This window comes from Chelon labrosus (genome assembly GCF_963514085.1).
Source record: "Chelon labrosus genome assembly, chromosome: 17".
NCBI classification, from domain to species: Eukaryota; Metazoa; Chordata; class Actinopteri; order Mugiliformes; family Mugilidae; genus Chelon; species Chelon labrosus.
Genome location: NC_140350.1, coordinates 1,757,055 through 1,776,334, shown reverse-complemented (window position 1 = coordinate 1,776,334; position 19,280 = coordinate 1,757,055). Strand labels below are relative to the sequence as shown.

General features: G+C 39.5%; 2 protein-coding genes across 2 annotated transcripts in view; both read right to left on the bottom strand.

The window, feature by feature from the left end:
- Positions 1–105: 105 nt before the first annotated feature.
- sms (spermine synthase) lies at positions 106–9,687 on the bottom strand. The gene is made up of 11 exons (XM_084564759.1): positions 9,520–9,687; positions 8,350–8,470; positions 6,613–6,700; positions 6,136–6,200; positions 5,840–6,015; positions 2,983–3,137; positions 2,625–2,714; positions 2,237–2,351; positions 2,075–2,154; positions 1,574–1,689; positions 106–1,153 (listed from the first exon to the last, which is right to left on the bottom strand). The coding sequence occupies exons 1-11, from the start codon at positions 9,563–9,565 to the stop codon at positions 1,123–1,125; spliced, it is 1,083 nt and encodes a 360-aa protein (XP_084420885.1). The 5' UTR covers positions 9,566–9,687; the 3' UTR covers positions 106–1,122.
- Positions 9,688–16,524: 6,837 nt separating this feature from the next.
- Positions 16,525–19,280, bottom strand: part of LOC311502713 (ryanodine receptor 1-like) — a 44,457-nt gene continuing 41,701 nt past the window's right edge. The window contains exons 100-107 of the mRNA XM_084565056.1: positions 19,197–19,257; positions 18,662–18,808; positions 18,445–18,579; positions 18,204–18,360; positions 17,919–17,983; positions 17,736–17,836; positions 17,603–17,654; positions 16,525–17,521 (exon numbers count right to left, since the gene is read on the bottom strand). Of these exons, the coding sequence (XP_084421182.1) occupies positions 17,426–17,521; positions 17,603–17,654; positions 17,736–17,836; positions 17,919–17,983; positions 18,204–18,360; positions 18,445–18,579; positions 18,662–18,808; positions 19,197–19,257 (814 nt within the window). The 3' untranslated portion in view covers positions 16,525–17,425. The remainder of the gene's footprint in view (positions 17,522–17,602; positions 17,655–17,735; positions 17,837–17,918; positions 17,984–18,203; positions 18,361–18,444; positions 18,580–18,661; positions 18,809–19,196; positions 19,258–19,280) is intronic.

The window sequence follows — 19,280 nt, the reverse complement described above, 5'->3', positions numbered from 1 at the left end:
ACCATCAGATAAGAAAGAAAAGCACTAAACGCTCTCATTTCAGAGGCTCAAACCAGTGTATTTTAGCATTTATGTTGAAAGAAACTGATCAGTCCAACAATCAAGACATGTTTCCCCCACAACACTTTAATTGCAGATGGCCACAGACTTTTCTCAAGTAGGACAGAACAGCATTTGGTGAACTTAGAATGAATAAATAAATGTCCCACAGGGCTGGTCAAATGTGCTGTGTACTGTATATGCAAGCTACATTCACCGTCCTTTACATGCACCTAATATAGTCTTAAAAAACTTAAAATTTATCAGGAGAAACCAAAGGTGCTAATAAAACATGACATAAAAACAGCACGAGCACAAGGGTGGCATTAACGTGGAGGAATCATTTCCCTTTCAAAACACATTCAGACTTAAACCAGTCTCACTGGGCATGATCACATTGCCTCAGATCACATTTGCGTGGCAGTAACAAAAACGAAGCATAAAAGCATCAGGTAGGCTGAGCCTAGCTATTGGCCTATCACACAATCTGAGGTCGTTACTCAGAATTAAAGAAAGAAAAAAAAATGAGAACACGCGCTTATGGTAATATGAGTTACACCACATTATCAGTGTATCAAATCAGTGTTTCAACAACGAACAATTCCTTCAGAGCACATGCAAATGGACATTTCAAATTATGTAACATAAACCAAACACAACTAAATCAGGAAGAAAGAGAAAGGAAGAATGGGGATAATAGGCGGTGATAAAACTGTCACTGTGCCTCTTAAGATGTGTTCAGACTGAATTTCCTGACCAACATGACTGAATTAAGTTGGGAGTGTTTTGCAGTTAATGCTTGTTAAGCAAAGGCAGATGATTACAGTGCCGTAGTCCATCAACTGTGGCTCACCAATAATGAGCGCCCTATGTGACTGGAGTGTGCCTATGCAAGTATTAACAACTAAGGAGCTATTTTATTCCATTTTTTCTTATTTAAAACTCACAGTGCATTTCTCCAGACTCTGTTCTGCCTCAAATGATTTTTATGTCACATTTAGTCTGAGCACACCTCAGCTTAAGGCTACAGAAAGAATGAGGACCATTCACATTCCAGCTGCTGTGAATTCAGAAGTAGAAGTTTTACTTCTTCCATGCAGTGTAGAAAACCCATCTGATACAGTACAATTAAGGAGCACACACAAGAAATGTAAAATACACCACGTTTTGTCTACATTCAATAATTTAGGAACAAATTACTTTTATAGATGAACACTAATTTTCAGTTTTGTCCATAATTTCTATTGCCTCCGATAACACTGTGCTCAGAAATTATTTAGCGGATACTGGGTAATACTTACCAAGGAAAGATTGAACAAAAAAATGTAATTGTAGAGATCACAGAATTTCACTTGTTGTGTACATAGGTGATATTAGCAATATAATAGGTCCAAAATATACAAACATATGATCCAAGGTGAATTTAGACAGTCAAGTGAAACAATATAAAACATTTTTTTAGTTATTTTTTACAGGAGAATTCAGTCACTGCGCTGCAGGATTTCATTAACAACTAAACCTGACAAAAGGATACTGCTCCAAGTAGGAGGGCACGCACACCACCTCTTTGCGGAAGTCCACAGGACACGACAGTTTTCCCAGCTGTTCCTCATACAAACTCAGTGCTTCCGTCAGGTTTGTGCTGTTACCCTGGCAACCAGCAGCAGAAAAAGTAATATCATGAAACATGTACATGTTAATGAGTGCTGGGTCTTAAAGCAGTAAAAATTACTTCATATCCTTACGTAGGCATACTACGTTCTTATCAGAATTTGTGTCTGGTAACACTATTTGGGGCGCATTCAGATTGATACAGAGGAAAATATACCTCTGCACAGAATTCAATTGGCCTGCCAGATCTTTGCCAGGCATAATCAATTCTGAACTGAGAAACTCCAGACAATTAATTAAAAGAAATGAAGAAAAAAAAAAAAACATCTATTTGATACCAAAGATTCATCTCAGCTGATCGTCACTGAGCATAAACATGTGCTTATATAATGACAACATTTACTCTAAAAAGAAGCAAACTGACCTGTGTGAAATATTTCCCAGCAGGATGCAGGACTTGAATTGACAGATCTAAGATGAGACGCAGGAACTCCCATGTTGAGTCTATAAAAAGCACCCAGACAGAAATTCTTGATGAAGTACTTATGTAACACCTTGATGGATCAATAGATAGACGTATAGAGACCTTCTTCTGGTGCGGTGGATATTGGGATTGCAGTGAGGTCATTTATTACGTAATCAAACATCCTTCCTTCCTGGACATACTTCTTCAGCAAGGGAACACAGTCCTCAATTAGTACCTGTGATCCACGAGACCAAGAGATTATTCAGGATTTTCAAGTTAAACCACACAGCGGTAATTAGATTTTATACATTAAGAAATATATAATCATGTTCACATTTGTTTATAGTTCTTTTCATATTTGAAAATTAGTGAATAGAGAAAAAAAATCCACTGTTTACAGAGCAAGTTAACATGCAACATGGTTATTCTGAAACACAAACGTTAGCCTCAGTAAAGAGGCACAGTACGTATCCTGGCAGTTACACATGAACATTTATTTAGCACTCACTTGGTAACAGTCTCCCTTCAGGTTGTCCAGGATATTGCCACAAGTTTTTCTCATGTACATTTTGCACCCATCTATCACCTTCTGGTCAATGTAAATGCTTTGTTAAGGAAAGAGCACTAAGAGGCAGGTATGGAATTGTGAGAGAATTACCTTATGAAAATAGTTAAAGTCACAATACACAAAAAACTAGAATTACTGCAGAGGAATAGTCATGGTGCAACAGCAACGACTGAAGCAAATATCAACAAACCAATAACTGTTGGACAAAATGGGACGGCAAGAGAACACAAACATGATGCCTCAAATCAAAGCCTTTGCCGTCATGAAGACAGAACACAAAAGAACTCATAAAGGATATCTCCACCATGGTGATCATCTTTGGCTTTTGTTTCACCAACTCAGCAAGGATGCCTCCATCACCTCCTCCTAATATCAGCACCTCTTTTCCAGCATAATCCTCTTTGCCGTTTCCTGTGATTGCTCGAGTGTAGGCAAAATCACTCTCTGCCAGGTCTGCAACATAAATGTACCATTTAGAAAACAAAACATTTAATTAATTCTTATAAATAACACACAATAACCACCAGCGAATGTGTCCAATAAAATATACAGTTAGGTCCATATACACTGCTTGGCCAAAAAAAAAAGTCGCCACCTGGATTTAACTAAGCAAACAGATACGAGCCCCAAATGATGCAATGAGTAGCTTCTCATTTCAACAACCATGTCTAAAGACACAACCTGTGGTCGTGGAAAAGATGTTAGTCTGTTTGAGAAGGGTCAAGTCATTGGCATGCATAAAGCAGAGAAAACATCTAAGGAGATTGTAGAAACTACTAAAATTGGGTTAAGAACTGTCCAACGCATTATTAAAAACTGGAAGGATAGTGGGGAACCATCATCTTCGAGGAAGAAATGTGGTCGGAAAAAAATCCTGATCGATCGTGATCGGCGACCACTTAAATGTTTGGTAAAATCAAATTGAAGAAAAAACAATAGTAGAACTCAGGGCTATGTTTAATAGTGAAAGGAAGAGCATTTCCACACGTATAATGTGAATGGAACTCAAGGAATTGGGACTGAACAGCTGTGTAGTCTTAGATTGGACTCTGGAGCAATGGAAGAAGGTCATGTGGTCTGATGAGTCCAGATTTACCCTTTTCCACAGTGATGGGCGCATCAGGGTAAGAAGAGAGGCAGATGAAGTGATGCACCCATCATGCCTTGTGCCTACTGTATAAGCCTGTGGGGGCAGTGCTATGATCTGGGGTTGCTGCAGTTGGTCAGGTCTAGGTTCACCAGCATTATGTGCCCAGAGAATGAGGTCAGCTGACTACCTGAATATACTGAATGACCAGGTTATTCCATCAATGGATTTTTCTTCCCTGATGGCATGGGCTTATTCCAAGATGACAATGCCAGGATTCATGGGGCTGAAATTGTGAAAGAGTGGTTCAGGGAGCATGATTTCAAACATGGATTGGCCACCACAGAGTCCAGACCTTAACCCAATTGAGAATCTTTGGGATGTGCTGGAGAAGGCTTTGCGCAGTGGTCAGACTCTCCCATCATCAATACAAGATCTTGGTGAAAAATTAATGCAACACTGGATGGAAATAAATCTGGTGACACTGCAGAAGCTTTTTGAAACAATGCCACAGCGAATGCGTGCTGTAATGAAAGGTAAAGGCAGTCCAACGTAATATTAGAGTGTGTGACCTTTTATTTTGGTGGCAATTTTTTTTTGGCCAGGCAGTCTATATTTGGACATGTTATCCTTATTTTAGCTGTTTACCAAATCATGTTCAAGATACAGTTATAAACTCAATGTGGGCTAAAAGTGCAGACTCTCAGCTGTAATTTGAGGGTATTCACATCCAAATTGGAGGAAGGACTTAGGAATTACAGCTCTTTAATATATAGCCGCCTCTTCTGCAAGGGACCAAAGGTAATTGGACAATTGACTCAAAAGCTGTTTCATGGGCTGCATGGGCTATTCCCTCATCACTTGAGCAGGTAAAAGGTCTGGAGTTGTTTCCAGGTGTGGCATTTGCATTTGGAAGCTGTTGCTGTGAACCCACAACATGCGGTCAAAGGAGATCTCAATGAAAGTACAACAGTACAACAGACCATCCTTAGGCTGAAAAACATAAGAAATCCATCAGAGAGATAAATGTTAGGAGTGGCCAAATCAACATTTTGGTACATTCTGAGAAAAAAAAAAAGAGCGCACTGGTGAGCTCGGAAATTCAAAAAGGTCTGAACGTCCACAGAAGACGACAGTGGTGGATGATTGCAGGATCCTGTCCACAGTGAAGAAAAACCCCTCCTTTCATAACATCCACCAAAGTGAAGAACACGTCAAGTTTACCATAAAGAGAAGACTTCATGAGAGCAAATACCAGACCAGATTAGACTATACCAAAAAAAAGAATTTAAAAATGGAACGGCTCATGTTCCAAAGCACACCACATCTTCTGACAAACATGGTGGATGCAGTGTCATGGCATGGGCATGCAGAGCTTCCAATGGGACTGGGTCACTAGGTTTCTTGATGCTGTGATAGAAGCAGCCTAAAGTGTATAGGGATATACTTTCTGCTCAGATTCAGCCAAATGCAGGAAATTGTTTTGGATGGCGCTTCACAGCACAGATGGACAATGACCCAAAGCATATTGCAGAAGCAACCCAGGAGTTTTTTATGGCAAGGAAATGGAAAATTCTGCAATGGTTGAGTCAGTCACCAGATGTCAGCCCGATCGAGCATGCGTTTCACTTGCTTAAGACAAAACTTAAGCCAGAAAAACCAACAAACAAGCTGCAACTGAAGATAGCTGCAGTAAAGGCCTGGCAAAGCATCACAAAGGAGGAAACACTGTGTTTGGTGATGTTCATGGGTTCCAGACGTCAGGCAGTAATTGCCAAGGATTCTCAACAAAGTATTAAAAATGAACATTTTATTTATGGTAATGTTAATTTGTCCAACTACTTTTGAGCCCCTGAAATGAGGAGACTTTATAAGGAGGAGACTGTATAATAATGGCTGCAATTCCTAAACATTTCATTGGATATTTTTGTTCAACCCCTTGAATTAAAACTGAAAGTCTGCCCTTCCATTGCATCTCAATTGTTTAATTTCAAATCCGAAGTGGTGGCATGCAGGGTCCAGAAGATGGTCATGTAGTGTTACATTGTTTTGTAGTGTGTACACTTACTAACATCTCCATCGAGCACTAGGATATTTCCATACTGCGGCGAGTGCAATATTTTTATGTTTTGGTATGCAGAATCTTCTTCGTACACCACCCTGTCAATGTCGTACTCAACCAGTCTGCCATCAGCTGTGGGCCAGTATCGATCCACTTTAGCCCCTCGCACGATGGCTGGGAGCCTTGGGGGAAGGGGTTGGCGAACAATACGGTTAATCAATATTTCAGCAACATTCAGTAATATGAGCCACACGGAACACTGCAGTGGTCTTTCCAAAACAAGAGCAAAGCCACAAACTTACTTTTTAATCCGTGTAATATTGCCATTTAAGAGAACTTTGAGCTTCTTTTCCAGTGCATTTAAAAGCTGTGGAAAAAAGAAGAGACACTAAAATATCTTAAGAGCTTACATATGCAACAATTGTTGTTTGCAGGACTGCACTGCTGATGAAGAAACGCTGTAAAACGAAAACATGTTGAGCATGTGTGTACTTGATCAACCACAGCAATGTGGGACTTGAAAGTGCATGTTTTGCCAAGCAAGAAGAAATTATATCAGATACTGGTCTGCATCTGTTGTAATTGTCAAACAGTAAAAGTTGTTTTTATTCAGCAGTCTTTCACATCTCCATTAAATGTGTACAGCCGTTCAGTTGTATGTTTTATTACACAAGTGTTTATTATTTCCTTAGATCTTCTAACTTTAAAGATTTATAACCTCACACTGCCCTGCGGCGCCGTATGTGTGTTTTATGTGTTGTGTATTTTGAATGGCTTACATTGTCTAGTTGTGCAATGTTATCCTCTTCATAACACTGCAGATCAATGGTGACCAACCCATGGGAGTGCACACGCAGAATCACAAGCCTGAGAAATGAAGTGGTTTAAATTAATAAGAGAGAAAGCAATTACTTGAGAAGTTTTGACTATACCACCTCTGCAGAATAGTTGAACTGTCTTCTGAATAGAAGTATACTCTGAATGCACCAGGAAGTCTTACTTTCACTCTGAAATATATTTAACTTTTTAACATTTTAACTATTAATAGCACCCAGGGTTTCCCATGCAATGTTAATACTATGGCGGCCTGCCAGGGTCTAATTTACTCCGCCATGGTCTCATAACGAACCGGCCACATATCAATACCTTATGCTTAGTATTTTTGTATATGAACTGCACCGGCTGCTGCTGTATGTCAATATCCGCATTATTATGGTAATTGAAACACGGGGTGATACAAATGCATGATCTTACTTTGTAGGAAACACTGAGCACCTCACCATCACCTCCACCTCCACCTTCCACAGTCACTGCTGCAGACAACTGGCTTGTGGCCACCCTTCACACCAACACCATCACTTTGGCTTAGGTGAGCAGATAGCTAAGGACATGCTTCAGCATGAATTTAACCTGATCCTACACCTTAGGAGGGTCCCTCTGCAGTGGAAGACATCATGCATCATCCCTGTCTCTAAGAAGCAACACCCGAGGGAGATGAAGACTACAGACCACTCGGACTCTCTCCCACTTGGACAAGGGGATGCTGCTGTGAGGATCATGTTTTTTGACGTTTCCAGCGCATTTAACACCATCCAGCCCCTGCTGCTGAGGGACAAGCTAATAGAGATGGGAGTGGGCTCACAACTCACTTCCTGGATAGCAGACTATCTCACTAGGAGACCTCAGTATGTCAGTTTGGGGAAATGCATATCCGGAACTATCGTCAGCAGCACTGGACTTCAAGTACAACACAGAGACATGTCATATGCAGAAGTTCTCAGATGACACTGCAATTGTGGGGTGTGTCAGGGATAGACAAGAGCAGGAGTACAAGAACCTGGTGAACAACTTCGTTGAAGCGAACCACCTTCTGAGCGATACAGCTAAAACCAAGGAGATGGTAGTGGATTTCCAGAGGTCCAGGCCCCACCTCTACACATTCCCCATAATGGGGACTGTGTAGAGGTGGTTCAGACCTATAAGTGCATGGGTCTACAGTTGGATCACAAACTGGATTGGTCAGCTAACATAGACTCAGTATACAAAAAAGAGCCATCTCGTTTTCCTCAGGAGGCTAAGTTAGTTTAATATGTGCCGGAAGCTGATAGACATGTTCAAACAGACTATCGTTGCCAGTGCCCTATTCTACAGTGTGGTGTGATGGGGTGGCTAAACGATGCAGAAGGCGGGCTCTGTGGTCGGTGGTTACAGAAACAAGTCAAGCAAGATTTTTATGATGGGCTACACCCACAGATGTTCCACTTTAAATCTCAACTTCACATCCTAGAACTGAAGAAGCTATTCGAATGAGTGGCATGACCTGTAAATAAATGGGTCATAAATGGGTTTATGGTAAATGGTTGGAAAAAAGGCAATGATACACAGGACTGATGAAGGATAATGAATGCTCTGAAATTTCTTTTTCTCAGACCAGAGAGGGCCCATTGTACTGCTAAACTGTTTAATGAACACCTCTCAAACCAAAACATTAGATGAAAACAGAAAGACATTCTTACCGGCCATTTTTCCCTACAAACGTAGCAAGGTATCCATGTCCATTTGTATCATGAACAGTCTCTGTCAGTTCCTGCTCATGAAATATGGACAGCAGACCAGGAACTGTTGAGGCGGCGTCAACTGGGAACAGACAGAGGATGAACCAATGAACGATAATCAGCCAGCTTCACATATTCTCAACATCAGTGGAAAAAAAGACGAGTTATTTCAATAATATAAAAGTAGTAATGTGAAAATTTAAAATGAGTGCACATTATGCAGGTAAAATGACAAGTCAAGTGTAATTACATTTCATACTGCTGGATTATCACTATATTACTCCATATGAATTAACATATAAACAGCATTTTAATATACTGATATACTAATGCTAATCTATTTAGGATGCCCACTAAGAAGTATCACATTTCTGTCCAAAATGTAGTCGAATAAATCCACAGAAACTGACGTTTACTACAGTACATTAATGCATGTATGCATTAGAAAATAATATTTAACTTTCATGGCCCCCTGTTTTTTACCACATGAGTAGGATTTCAAATTTTCCTCAGCTACGGGACTCTTACTTTTCACATAAACATTTACTGAACAAAATAAATGTAAATGTATGTGCTATGTAATCAATTGTTATATACCGTTCATTATAAACTACCTGAAAGCATTTAGCGACATATTTTATTATCGAAGCGTCACGTTCTTTAGCGTTTGTGAAACACACTTGCACCCGTCACTCGCCTTCACAGTTCGTCAGGATTCGACACAAGAAACTACAAAAATGGCCGAAAATGCGCCACTTCCCGTGCGACAACGCTGGATTGAACTAACAATGTGAACATTTATTCACATTGTTAGCCAGAAAGGTAATGCGCCGCTGTCCAGTAACGGGACTAATAATGTAACGCTAACGTCTTTACAACACACGACCGTGAAAAGTACATTAAAAAAGATTTACCTTCACTAACTGTCAGCTTTACATCTCCGTCTATCAAAAATATATGTATAGGCTATGCTTCCGCCAAATCAAAGTAACATTTACTGTTCTGAAGGACAATTACAGCCTAGCAGGTTAATATTAGCAGGCTAGCCAGCTAGCTAGCATGCAGCCCTGATACAGTGACTGTCACCTGAACGTACTGACTGTATTCAGATCCTCGCCGCACTCATCTTACCTGCCGTAGAGAGGCTAAAGTCGAGAGTATAATGTCGCACTGCCATGTCTCGCTGCAACCGTCATCCATGCCTGGAATAGCAGGCTGCGAATATTTATCTGCAGAGACAGAGGGAGGGCCCTGCTACCACTGCTGCTACCACTACTACGCTTGTAAAAGTAGGCGGGGCTACCGTACGGCGTATTTGACTTAAGTGCAAAAATGGAACGTTACCGCTGCTCTAATGGCAAGCAATAGTACACAGGCATTGTGGGGGTAGATTAAGATTAAGATATTTAAGATTAACCTACAGAAAAATAATGTTATGTTCTACTTTAAAAAAAGGATATGGACAGAAGTCATGTATCTTCTGAAATCTTCTCATTTAATATGGAAAGTTTTATATTTTTAAATGCAAATAAGATGAAATAGCCACCGGTTTTACCTTCCTGTTATGTTATGGGTTAAATTTAAAAATTTAAAAAAAATATATATATTAATATTTTTTTTTAGAATTTAAACTTCTTCTGCTTGGCTTAATTAGTGAAATCAACATCAAATGAACATCATTGCTGTTCCTGAGAAACAGACATAACAGGAGGATTAAGAATACCTTGAGAATATATTTTGAAAAATTAAAATGACTTGCCCCTGTTATGGATCAGAATCAGAATCAGAATCAAAATACTTTATTAATCCTTCAAGGAAATTGTTTTGTTGCTGTTTCTCCCCTAAAGTGACAGTTGCTAGTTGACAGAGCAAATACAATAGAATAAAAGTAATACAAAAATATATAAAAAATAAAGTAAGATGCATTTAAAGTAAAAGAAACAATATTGCACAAGTATTCACAATATACAGAGGTAAAAGGTTGCAAATAAATTAACAGCGTCTGAAGTGTTGAGAGTGTTAAGAGTGTTAAGAGTGACCAACACTCAGCGGGAGGAGTTATAAAGTTTCATGGCCACAGGCAGGAATGACCTCCTGTGGCGTTCTGTGGTGCATTTGGGTAGGATGAGTCTGTTACTAAAGGTACTCCTAAGACTGGCCAGTGTGTTGTGAAGTGGATGAGATGAGTTGTCCAAGATGGTGTCCACTCTTGCCAACATCCTCCTCTCTGACAATGTGTTCAAAGAGTCCAGCTTCACCCCTACAACATCACTGGCCTTGCGGATCAGTTTGTTGAGTCTATTTGCGTATGCCACTCGCAGCCTGCTGCCCCAGCATGCAAAGGGGCAGGTACCCTCTGTAGACTCAGGCTCATGTTGAAGACTAGTTGAAAGACTCCATATAGCTGGTTGGCACAGGCCCTAAGCACTCTGGGACAGACGCCATCCGGGCCTGCAGCCTTTCCTACATGGAGTGTCCTCAGCCGTCTCCTCACCTGGTCAGCTGTGAAGCAGGTCGTCGTTGTTGTCCTTGGTGGGGGGAGCAGGGCCATCAATAGGAGCAGGAGAGCTGCGAGGTAGAGGAGGGTATGGTGATGCCATCGTTGGTGTTGATGATGGGCAGCTCACAAAGGGGTCTGTGGGGGGTTGGGTGGGGTCCACTGTGTCAAATCTGTTGAAAAACAGCCCTGTCCACGCCTCCCTCTGCTCCACTTCCAGCTGGTTTGAAACCAGTGATGTTTCGCATGCCTCTCCATACCTCCCTCACATTGTTCTGCTGGAGTTTCCCCTCCAGCTTCCGCCTGTATGACTCCTTAGCCTGTCTGATCTTTGCCTTCAGGTCCCTCTGTATCACTTTCAGCTCCTCACGGTTACTGGTTCTAAAAGTCCTTGAGCATCTTAGCTGTTTTTCGAGTTTGATCTGTTTCTAAACGTGTCATATAGTTGTTTGTATAAGACTTGTTTGCAGACTCATGGTGTCAAAACCTCAAGTGTCTTTGTTATAGGCTAAAAGGACATCGCTGACTCATACATGATATTTATTTTACCACTCCCACTAAACACAAGTTATGGAACCTAGTAATGGTCATGGACTGTTTTTGTGTGCTTGGTTGCAGTATTTGTTTTTTGTATTTCTTTGCATTCTTCCAATTCATTAAAATATTTGAGTGAGTGCTGCAGCATGCATGGATATGCTGGGTGAAGCTCGTGATATGGCTACAGGACTTTGACTGCATTTATATCTGCTATGCGTCCATAATTATACAACAATTTACAATAATACAATAATAACAGAGGTAAATATTCATTCTTTCATTCATTCATTCATTCATCTTCTGTAACAGCTTTTTCCTGTGAAGGGTCGAGGGGGGTGCTGGAGCCTATCCCAGCTGTCATCGGGGCGAGAGGCGGGGTACACCCTGGACAGGTCTATCGTAGGGCCAGAGATAATTGTAATTTAAGGACTGAGTGAACATAAAAAAGACAAAACGGTGTAGAAACATACTAAATACAAGTTTAAATATACAGGACAGGACACAAGATTTAATGAACATGGATATAATTATTAATTACACTGTATGGTGCAACCCTCCAAACTACCAGCAGTACATACTTACAGTATGTAAGTGCACTCCTTAAGTAAAAGTTGCCACTTTAAGTCTCAAAGACAGTTTTCACTCATTGTGGTAGATATTGCATAATATGCAATTATCTCACTCATCTCAATAAGGGGAAGATGGGGCCATATTTTGTGTGTATCTGTTTCCTGCTTCAAGTATTTACTCTTGAAGCAGGAAACAGAGACACACGAGAATACTCACTTCCATGTCTTGTCTCAACCCAACCATCAACCAGATGTTCTCTGACTGTCCTTCTGTCTGCAATTCACCTGACTGCCAAACCCAAGTAATGTCACCTGTTCCCAGTTATGGTTCCATTCAATACCTTGTTCCACTAAAGGCCACTGCATGAAGAACAGGTTATTATTAATTGATTTAACATAAACATATATAGTGGTAAAACATATTTCCACACATCAGTTTTATTCATAACTCAAAATTATTACAAACAAATATATGCCTTTTATCTGACAAAGATCTAAAGAGAAAACCAGGGTGTAAAAAAAAACTTTTTAAAAAAAACAACAACATAAGAGGAGCTAATTTGTTCATGGTCACAAGTTAAACACATGAAAAATCAAATAACAATCTATTTAGTACATTTAAGATTGCAAAACATGTATAATACTAAAACATTGCACAGAAATGCTACAGAGATGTTTCCAGTCTCCCATTAACATCTGTGTGACGTTCCCAGAAACATATATACTGCACAACATACAAGATGTCTATGAATGAGATTACTGCATATTTCAGATAGACAATGTGTGGAATTGTATCATCCATATTAGAATATATATATATGTTCAAAAACAACCACAACAATGCACATTTTTGTTTCTCTGTATGGTGTCTGTAATTTTACAGCTGCTATAATCTCCATATAATAACAACAATAAACGACAATGAAAACCTAACCCTAATCCTCAGGGGCTGCTCATAGAGATAAATCTAAGAAATATCAGCCAAATCTGCCAATCCCTTGTATTTACATAGTGATATGGAAATCTTCTGTTTACACTTAATGAAATATATTAATGCAGGTTTAAAGTACTGACTGACATTTATAGCAACCCCAATAAAACATCCTGAACTGAAAGCTGGTTTTGATAAATCAGTCGGAGACAACAGGTTATTTTTTCAGCAGCCTTAAAGCTGCCCATATACATCCAACAATCTCCAAGTTTTAGAAAGTAAATCCACCACAATCAAAAGCATCAAAATCAGAGTCTGCCACTTCAAAGTCGAAGCTGTTAAAATGAGGGGAGTTGAGTGCAGGGCTGTCCGTGTGGTATGCTCCTGCTGGTCCCACACCAGAGAAATCTGTGCTGAGTGGCATGTCAGGAGTTTTGACTTCCAGATTAGCAGGCGAGCATGCGCCCAGGTAACCCATGGCGGAGGTAGCAGCAGCCCCTCCCATCAGCAGATAAACTGCCCTCATTGCTTGGGCATTACTGATAGTGCCATGACGCAGGCACCCTATTGAGGGTGCACCTCCTTTGTAATACGTTGTGCGGGGAGAATTCCTAACTGTTGGAGTGAGTGGGGTTTCAAAAATTAAACATTTTAAAGCAACTCAGCTTGAGCAGAACATATTATCCTTGTAATTTATTTAAAAATAATAAAATAAGCTCACCTTTCTCCCTTGGGGAAGCACAGATCATAGGCCCTTGTGTGGATGAGTCTGTGTCACTGACAGATGGATTTGGTGGTTCTTTGTCTAGGATTTGTTCAGGCACCAGATCTCTGAGAGTAATGCATGGTGGCAGCACCATATGCCGTTTGCAAGGACTTAAAGGTGAAGAGAGACTCTATGGAAAATAAAATAAGAATAAGAAAACTATGTGTTTGCCAAGAATTAACAATGAATTAAAATTCCTTCTAAATATGTGTAGTAAACTAACCATAAAGGGTTTTAATGATTTTACATCCAGTGATGATTATTCTTATCATGTCCATGTTTTTCGTCATAGTGAATGTTGATTGCCTTCCACAACAACTATTTACCACATATAATAACTGTTAATCAGTAGCTCCTGAACAACTCAAAACTTAAGACTATCCAGCAGATAATGTAGAGAGCAGTGTGGAGCTGATTGGCAAGTTACTGTGGCAACATTAAATCAAGAGAGTAGACAGTAAAATAATAATACACTTGTTACCACTGTTGTTTGCATTACTGTAGATCAAGGCTACAAATATTGAAGACTCTTTGGCTTGTACCATATACACACTTTCCAGAAGAATTAGTTCAATAATAATAAAATGACCGATTCTTAGCTTACCTTTTTCACCTTTTTCAGCACATTCAGCCACTGACTAAAATGAGATAGAAGTGATTATGTTATTACCTGCATGCAAATCATTCAAAAATCATCAAAATAAAATTATGTCTTTTGATGATTTGATGTTGCGTGAGATGTTTGACCGACACAAAAGGTAGACATGAAGGGAAAGTGGGATTAGCTCCCAGTTTTGATTCTACTTTAAGATTAGCCTTAAAGCCTTCCTTTTGGACAAAGCTTGTGGTAAGGCCTAGTTTAAGTGACCTTGAACCATCCCTTAGTTATAAAGCTATAGCTTTAGACTGCTGAGAGACTTGCCATGATACACCTATGATGCAAGTTCATGCTTTTTCCTCTCTGTCCACACTCTGCATGTGTCTCTGCTTCTGGAGCTGCATGTATCTAATCTGTGTTGACTGTCTTCACCAACCTGCCTAGTGCTTCTTGTCTGTCATTTCTCCATGCTCATCTTTTCGCTCTCTGCTCTCTTTTTACCCCCGCTACCCTCTGTTGGCTTCTCCCAGTTAAGTGAAAAGGTATATTTCCCAAAATGTTGAATCTTTAACACCAACACTGTAATGTGTGTAGTATGGTGACTGGTAATGAGGAAATGCGGTCTGCATAGAAAGCACAGTGACCACCAGACCTGCATTCTGCAGTGGTTTCAGCCAGCAGCAGCAGGTATTTATTCTGGGGGAGGATCAGAGCGAAGCAGCAATCCCTGCCTCCACCTGAGGGTAATTTAGGCAGGTCTAGGATCTCCTTGCCTTCCACAATTGCCTCACAACTGCTCTGTAGCAGTACCAGCTGATCAGGGGAAGATGAAGCATCATGGCAAACCAGGAGGCTGCCTTCAGCTGTTAGAAGCAGAAACCTCTTCTTCCACTGTTTGAAAATAAATCCTCCTGGATAAGAGAAGCAAAGCAGAAACAACAAGACATGTTGGATAAATGATGTGATTGTGAGAAACAGTTATAATCATAACCACAGACAAGCATGTTGGCAGCGTTAGGCATGGTCATGGCGATCACGATGGTGGGAGCAGTGGATTAAAGAATGAACACTGTGTCTCTCTATCGTCCCTGCAGATTAGAGGAGGTCATATGGTTGGAGGATCAAGAGGCTGTGCCTGCGGGCCTTGACCAATCACATGATGTTGACTAAAGTGCACATCATCTTGCACAATCACACACACGCACCTGGATCTGCTCATTCTATATACATTGTAGTAGCATATGGGCACATATTAGGGCACATTAGTAAACTTTTTTGTATTTTTGAAAAGAATAATATCCTCCATGTATTGAAAAAAAGAAATCCTAAATTTGCCAATTTTGTAGACCATTAAATTTATTTTTTCCTCAGTCAGACTCAACAGCCTTAACCCGTATCACCAATTATCATGTTAATCACCAACAAGATCAGCATTTATAAAAGACTGATTGTACCCAGACATGAAATTTGGAAGTTACCATAAAATCTACAAAGAACGACAACACTACACTATAGTTCAATGTGAGCCATTGTTGCACTGAAAAAATGTCACCAAATCTGTAATGAGGATCCAACTTACCATACATCCTAAGCATCCCTTGATGTATCCCCGAGATGTTCATGTTAACAGCCGATGTATCCCGTCCGAGAGAGATGTTTGAGATCAGGATGAAAAGCACACGAGGCTCAATACGACTTTTAATGCTCAGCCTTAATCCCCAGTCAGCTGGGACCCGCCGCAGAGCTGCAGTTTAGTATGAAAATGGATTGTGATGAAATGTTTTACATAAATGCTGCAGTGTGTACAGAGGTACTGTGTAAAATGACTTTGAATGATTCAGCTGCTTTTCAGTGTTTCTGTTTAATATCAGTTGGTAAATGTACACCACAAATAATAAGCCAGCAGCAGCAGCAGCAGCAGCAGCCAGAAAACCGCTATGGCATTCCTTTTACAACAATTTCACAGCAGTTGCGAAAACACGATAACACCGTGTAGGCACTTGTAATAATGCATAGTTAGCTGGCTGACATCCAGTCACACTACCAGACAGTTAACACAAACATTTTTATTGTAACGTACTTGAAAAGAAATTTAATTGTAAAAATTGCAACCTTATTTAAATCTATCAGGGATATAAATGCAGCTCAAATGTAGATAAATCTAAAGTGGCTTTGCATAGGTGCCCACTGACAATCTAAATCTAAGTCAATACTTCATCATACAAGTGGATAATATATATTTCCTGAGCAATAATTGAAGGACACACATTTAAGGATTTGAAGACAGCAAATAAATACTGAGTTCATGTCTAAAGGGAATCACTGCTAGCTGAAAGGTTGTGTGCCCCCCCCAAAAAAAGAACCTTACACTTAAAAATAGTTCAGTATTGTTAAATGAACCTTATTGTACTTTGCTTACAGTCATTCAACCTACTTTATTTTAATTATTTTCTTGTTTCCCCATTCTTTTTGGGTTGTATTGCAGCTTTCGCTTATATTGTCTTTTGTGTTAAAAACAATAAAAAAGGTAGCCACGTCACTACTGATCACATACATACATATAGTTTATTGCTTAGTATGAGATCAACTTATAGTTATAGTCCTATTACAGTCACATTTATCTCGATACACAATTTATTCACTATACCAAACATTAAGTTGACAAAAAATAATTATAAATAATTTCAAATCAAACTGGAGTATCTGAAGAAAACAGAAAATAATACTCACTATGACAAATAAATGTTGTGCTAAAGTGACAATGAAACAATAATCACTAAAGAAATATGAATGAATATGAACATTGATTAAATATATAAAGACAGAAAGGGAAAGTTGACTTCTTGGTAACTACATTCTGTTACATGCTAACACGTAGAAACACCAAATGTCCCTAAATTGATGAAAGCTGTAATATATTTATATCACTTCATAGAGGAGTCTTCACTTAGTGGCGGTTTCTTTCTTTTTCCTGGCATCTGACAAACATGATGTGAGTGTAAATTACCAAAGTTTCTAGTAATGGCTGTGCTGGCACTTTTCATCACAAAATCAATTTGTTGTGAGTTTTATCAAGAATGACGACTACAAGTAGCAGTTCAAAGTCCAAATATGTTTGCATATCTAAAGTACTTGTTGGTTAAGAAAGCTGATCCTCATATTGTTTTCTGAAGCAGTCTCCAGCAGGGAAGAAGTCCCAGCAACGCTCCTGGTACATCTTCCACACATAAGACTCCTAAAACAGATTATGCAGCATGAGACAAGAAATGGAAAGGACTCTGATTCAAAAAGAAGCAATACAAGCCTCCAGACTGACCTGTCCAGTGTGCTCTGTCTCATCCTTGTTGATAAGGTACATTAAGAAGAACCTGAAAGAGGGTTAGGGTTAGTAATTTCTCATTTTAACATGCACATACATCCACACCCAAACACAGTGGAGGTACTCTCACATGTAATTGGCCAGGTTGTGTTCATCGAAAGTGTGGGTCTCAAAGCCATGCGGCGTTGTATCAAAGTAGTCACTTCCAATGCCACAGATGAAGCATTTTGTCTGCACAAAAATCAGTGATGAGGATTAAAGCTATGACGCAATTGAGACATTACATAAAAGAGTCAGGTTTAAAGTATTATACCTCCATGTCTTCCTTGACCTGTTCTTGTTGGTCTCTGAGTTCTCCAAAAGCATCAATGATCAGACCTATAGTATTTATACAATAACATTGTAATTATAGATGTTTCAAAAACCTTGCCAAACATATCTAAAAACTACGACATCAATTTCAATTAAGTCTCCAAAGATTCTCTGCTTAGTTCCTTTTTTCTGACTTTTAGTTTGTGTCATTGATAACTGTGTGCCATCAGTGACATACGTGACATTTGACAAGAATTTTTCTAGGACAATGCTGTATAGTCTTTACCCTGAATAATGGCCAATAGAATGACGATGACAAAGAAGAAGAAAGTTATGTCAAAGACTACTCGATAAAGCTCATATTCATCTCCAGCAGGATCCTCAATCTCATCTCCAATGCCTCCGCCAGCACGGACACCCACGTACATGTGGAACAGGTAACACTGCAACATAGAGAACATTTGTGTAGGGACATAGGCATGAACGTGAAACGGTGCGCATTTTTCTTTTAATCAGTAGTGACGTACAGTCATCATGTCATCACATTTCATATCCGGTTCATCTTCATCCTCACTCTTGTTGTAAAACTTGCGGAAGAAATTGAAGGCAACTACGGTGTAAAGGTACACCACCACAGCCAGCAAGCCTACTGTCATCATGAGCTAGCAGAGACAAGAAGGAAACGCAGTTAGCGCATTCAAACTGAAACAACATCAGTACTATTGAGTTTCCTTCTGCTCTTGCCTGTTTGCCATTGTGTGTGACAGAGGACAGGATAGTGCGAAGAGTCTTGACACCCATGGCAATATCCAGCAAGTGACACGCGAAGAAGAAGTTGTTGTAATGCCCGAGCAAAGACATCACCAGGTACCAACAGAGATAAAGGAAAGTCTACAAAAAGATAAAGTATACCAAGTTTTGTGTAGTATGGTATGGTACAGTGTAGTGTATCACAATATATCATAGTACTGTATAATATGTATTTTGGCATTGCACAAGATAGTAGAAGATGTTTGAGTTTAGTTTGGTATAATATTACTGTATCTAGTATATTACAACATAACTGTTTATGTCTAAACACAACAGTATAGTCTACTATAGCATATATTATAGAATATCATAGTTTAGTGAATTATACCGTAGCATAGTATAGTATAGTATAGTATAGTATAGTATAGTATAGTATAGTATAGTACATTATGATATGGTGTCATATGTAATAGTACTGTATATAGTATTATTTAGTCTGCAATATTCAAAAAAATATGTGTGCTCTTACACCGTCTGTGAACACAACACCAAATTTCCAGATCTGGTATTTGATGTCAATGGAGGTCGCCCTAAAAGACAAAATATTGGTTAA

Coding starts and splice junctions, on each gene's coding strand:
- sms (XM_084564759.1), bottom strand. CDS start 9,565: ATGGCAGTGCGACATTATACTCTCGACTTTAGCCTCTCTACGGCAG. Junction 3,138..5,839: donor AGTGCTCGATGGAGATGTTA/GTAAGTGTACAC, acceptor TTTATGTTGCAG/ACCTGGCAGAGAGTGATTTT. Junction 2,715..2,982: donor AGATGATCACCATGGTGGAG/ATATCCTTTATG, acceptor CAAAGCATTTAC/ATTGACCAGAAGGTGATAGA.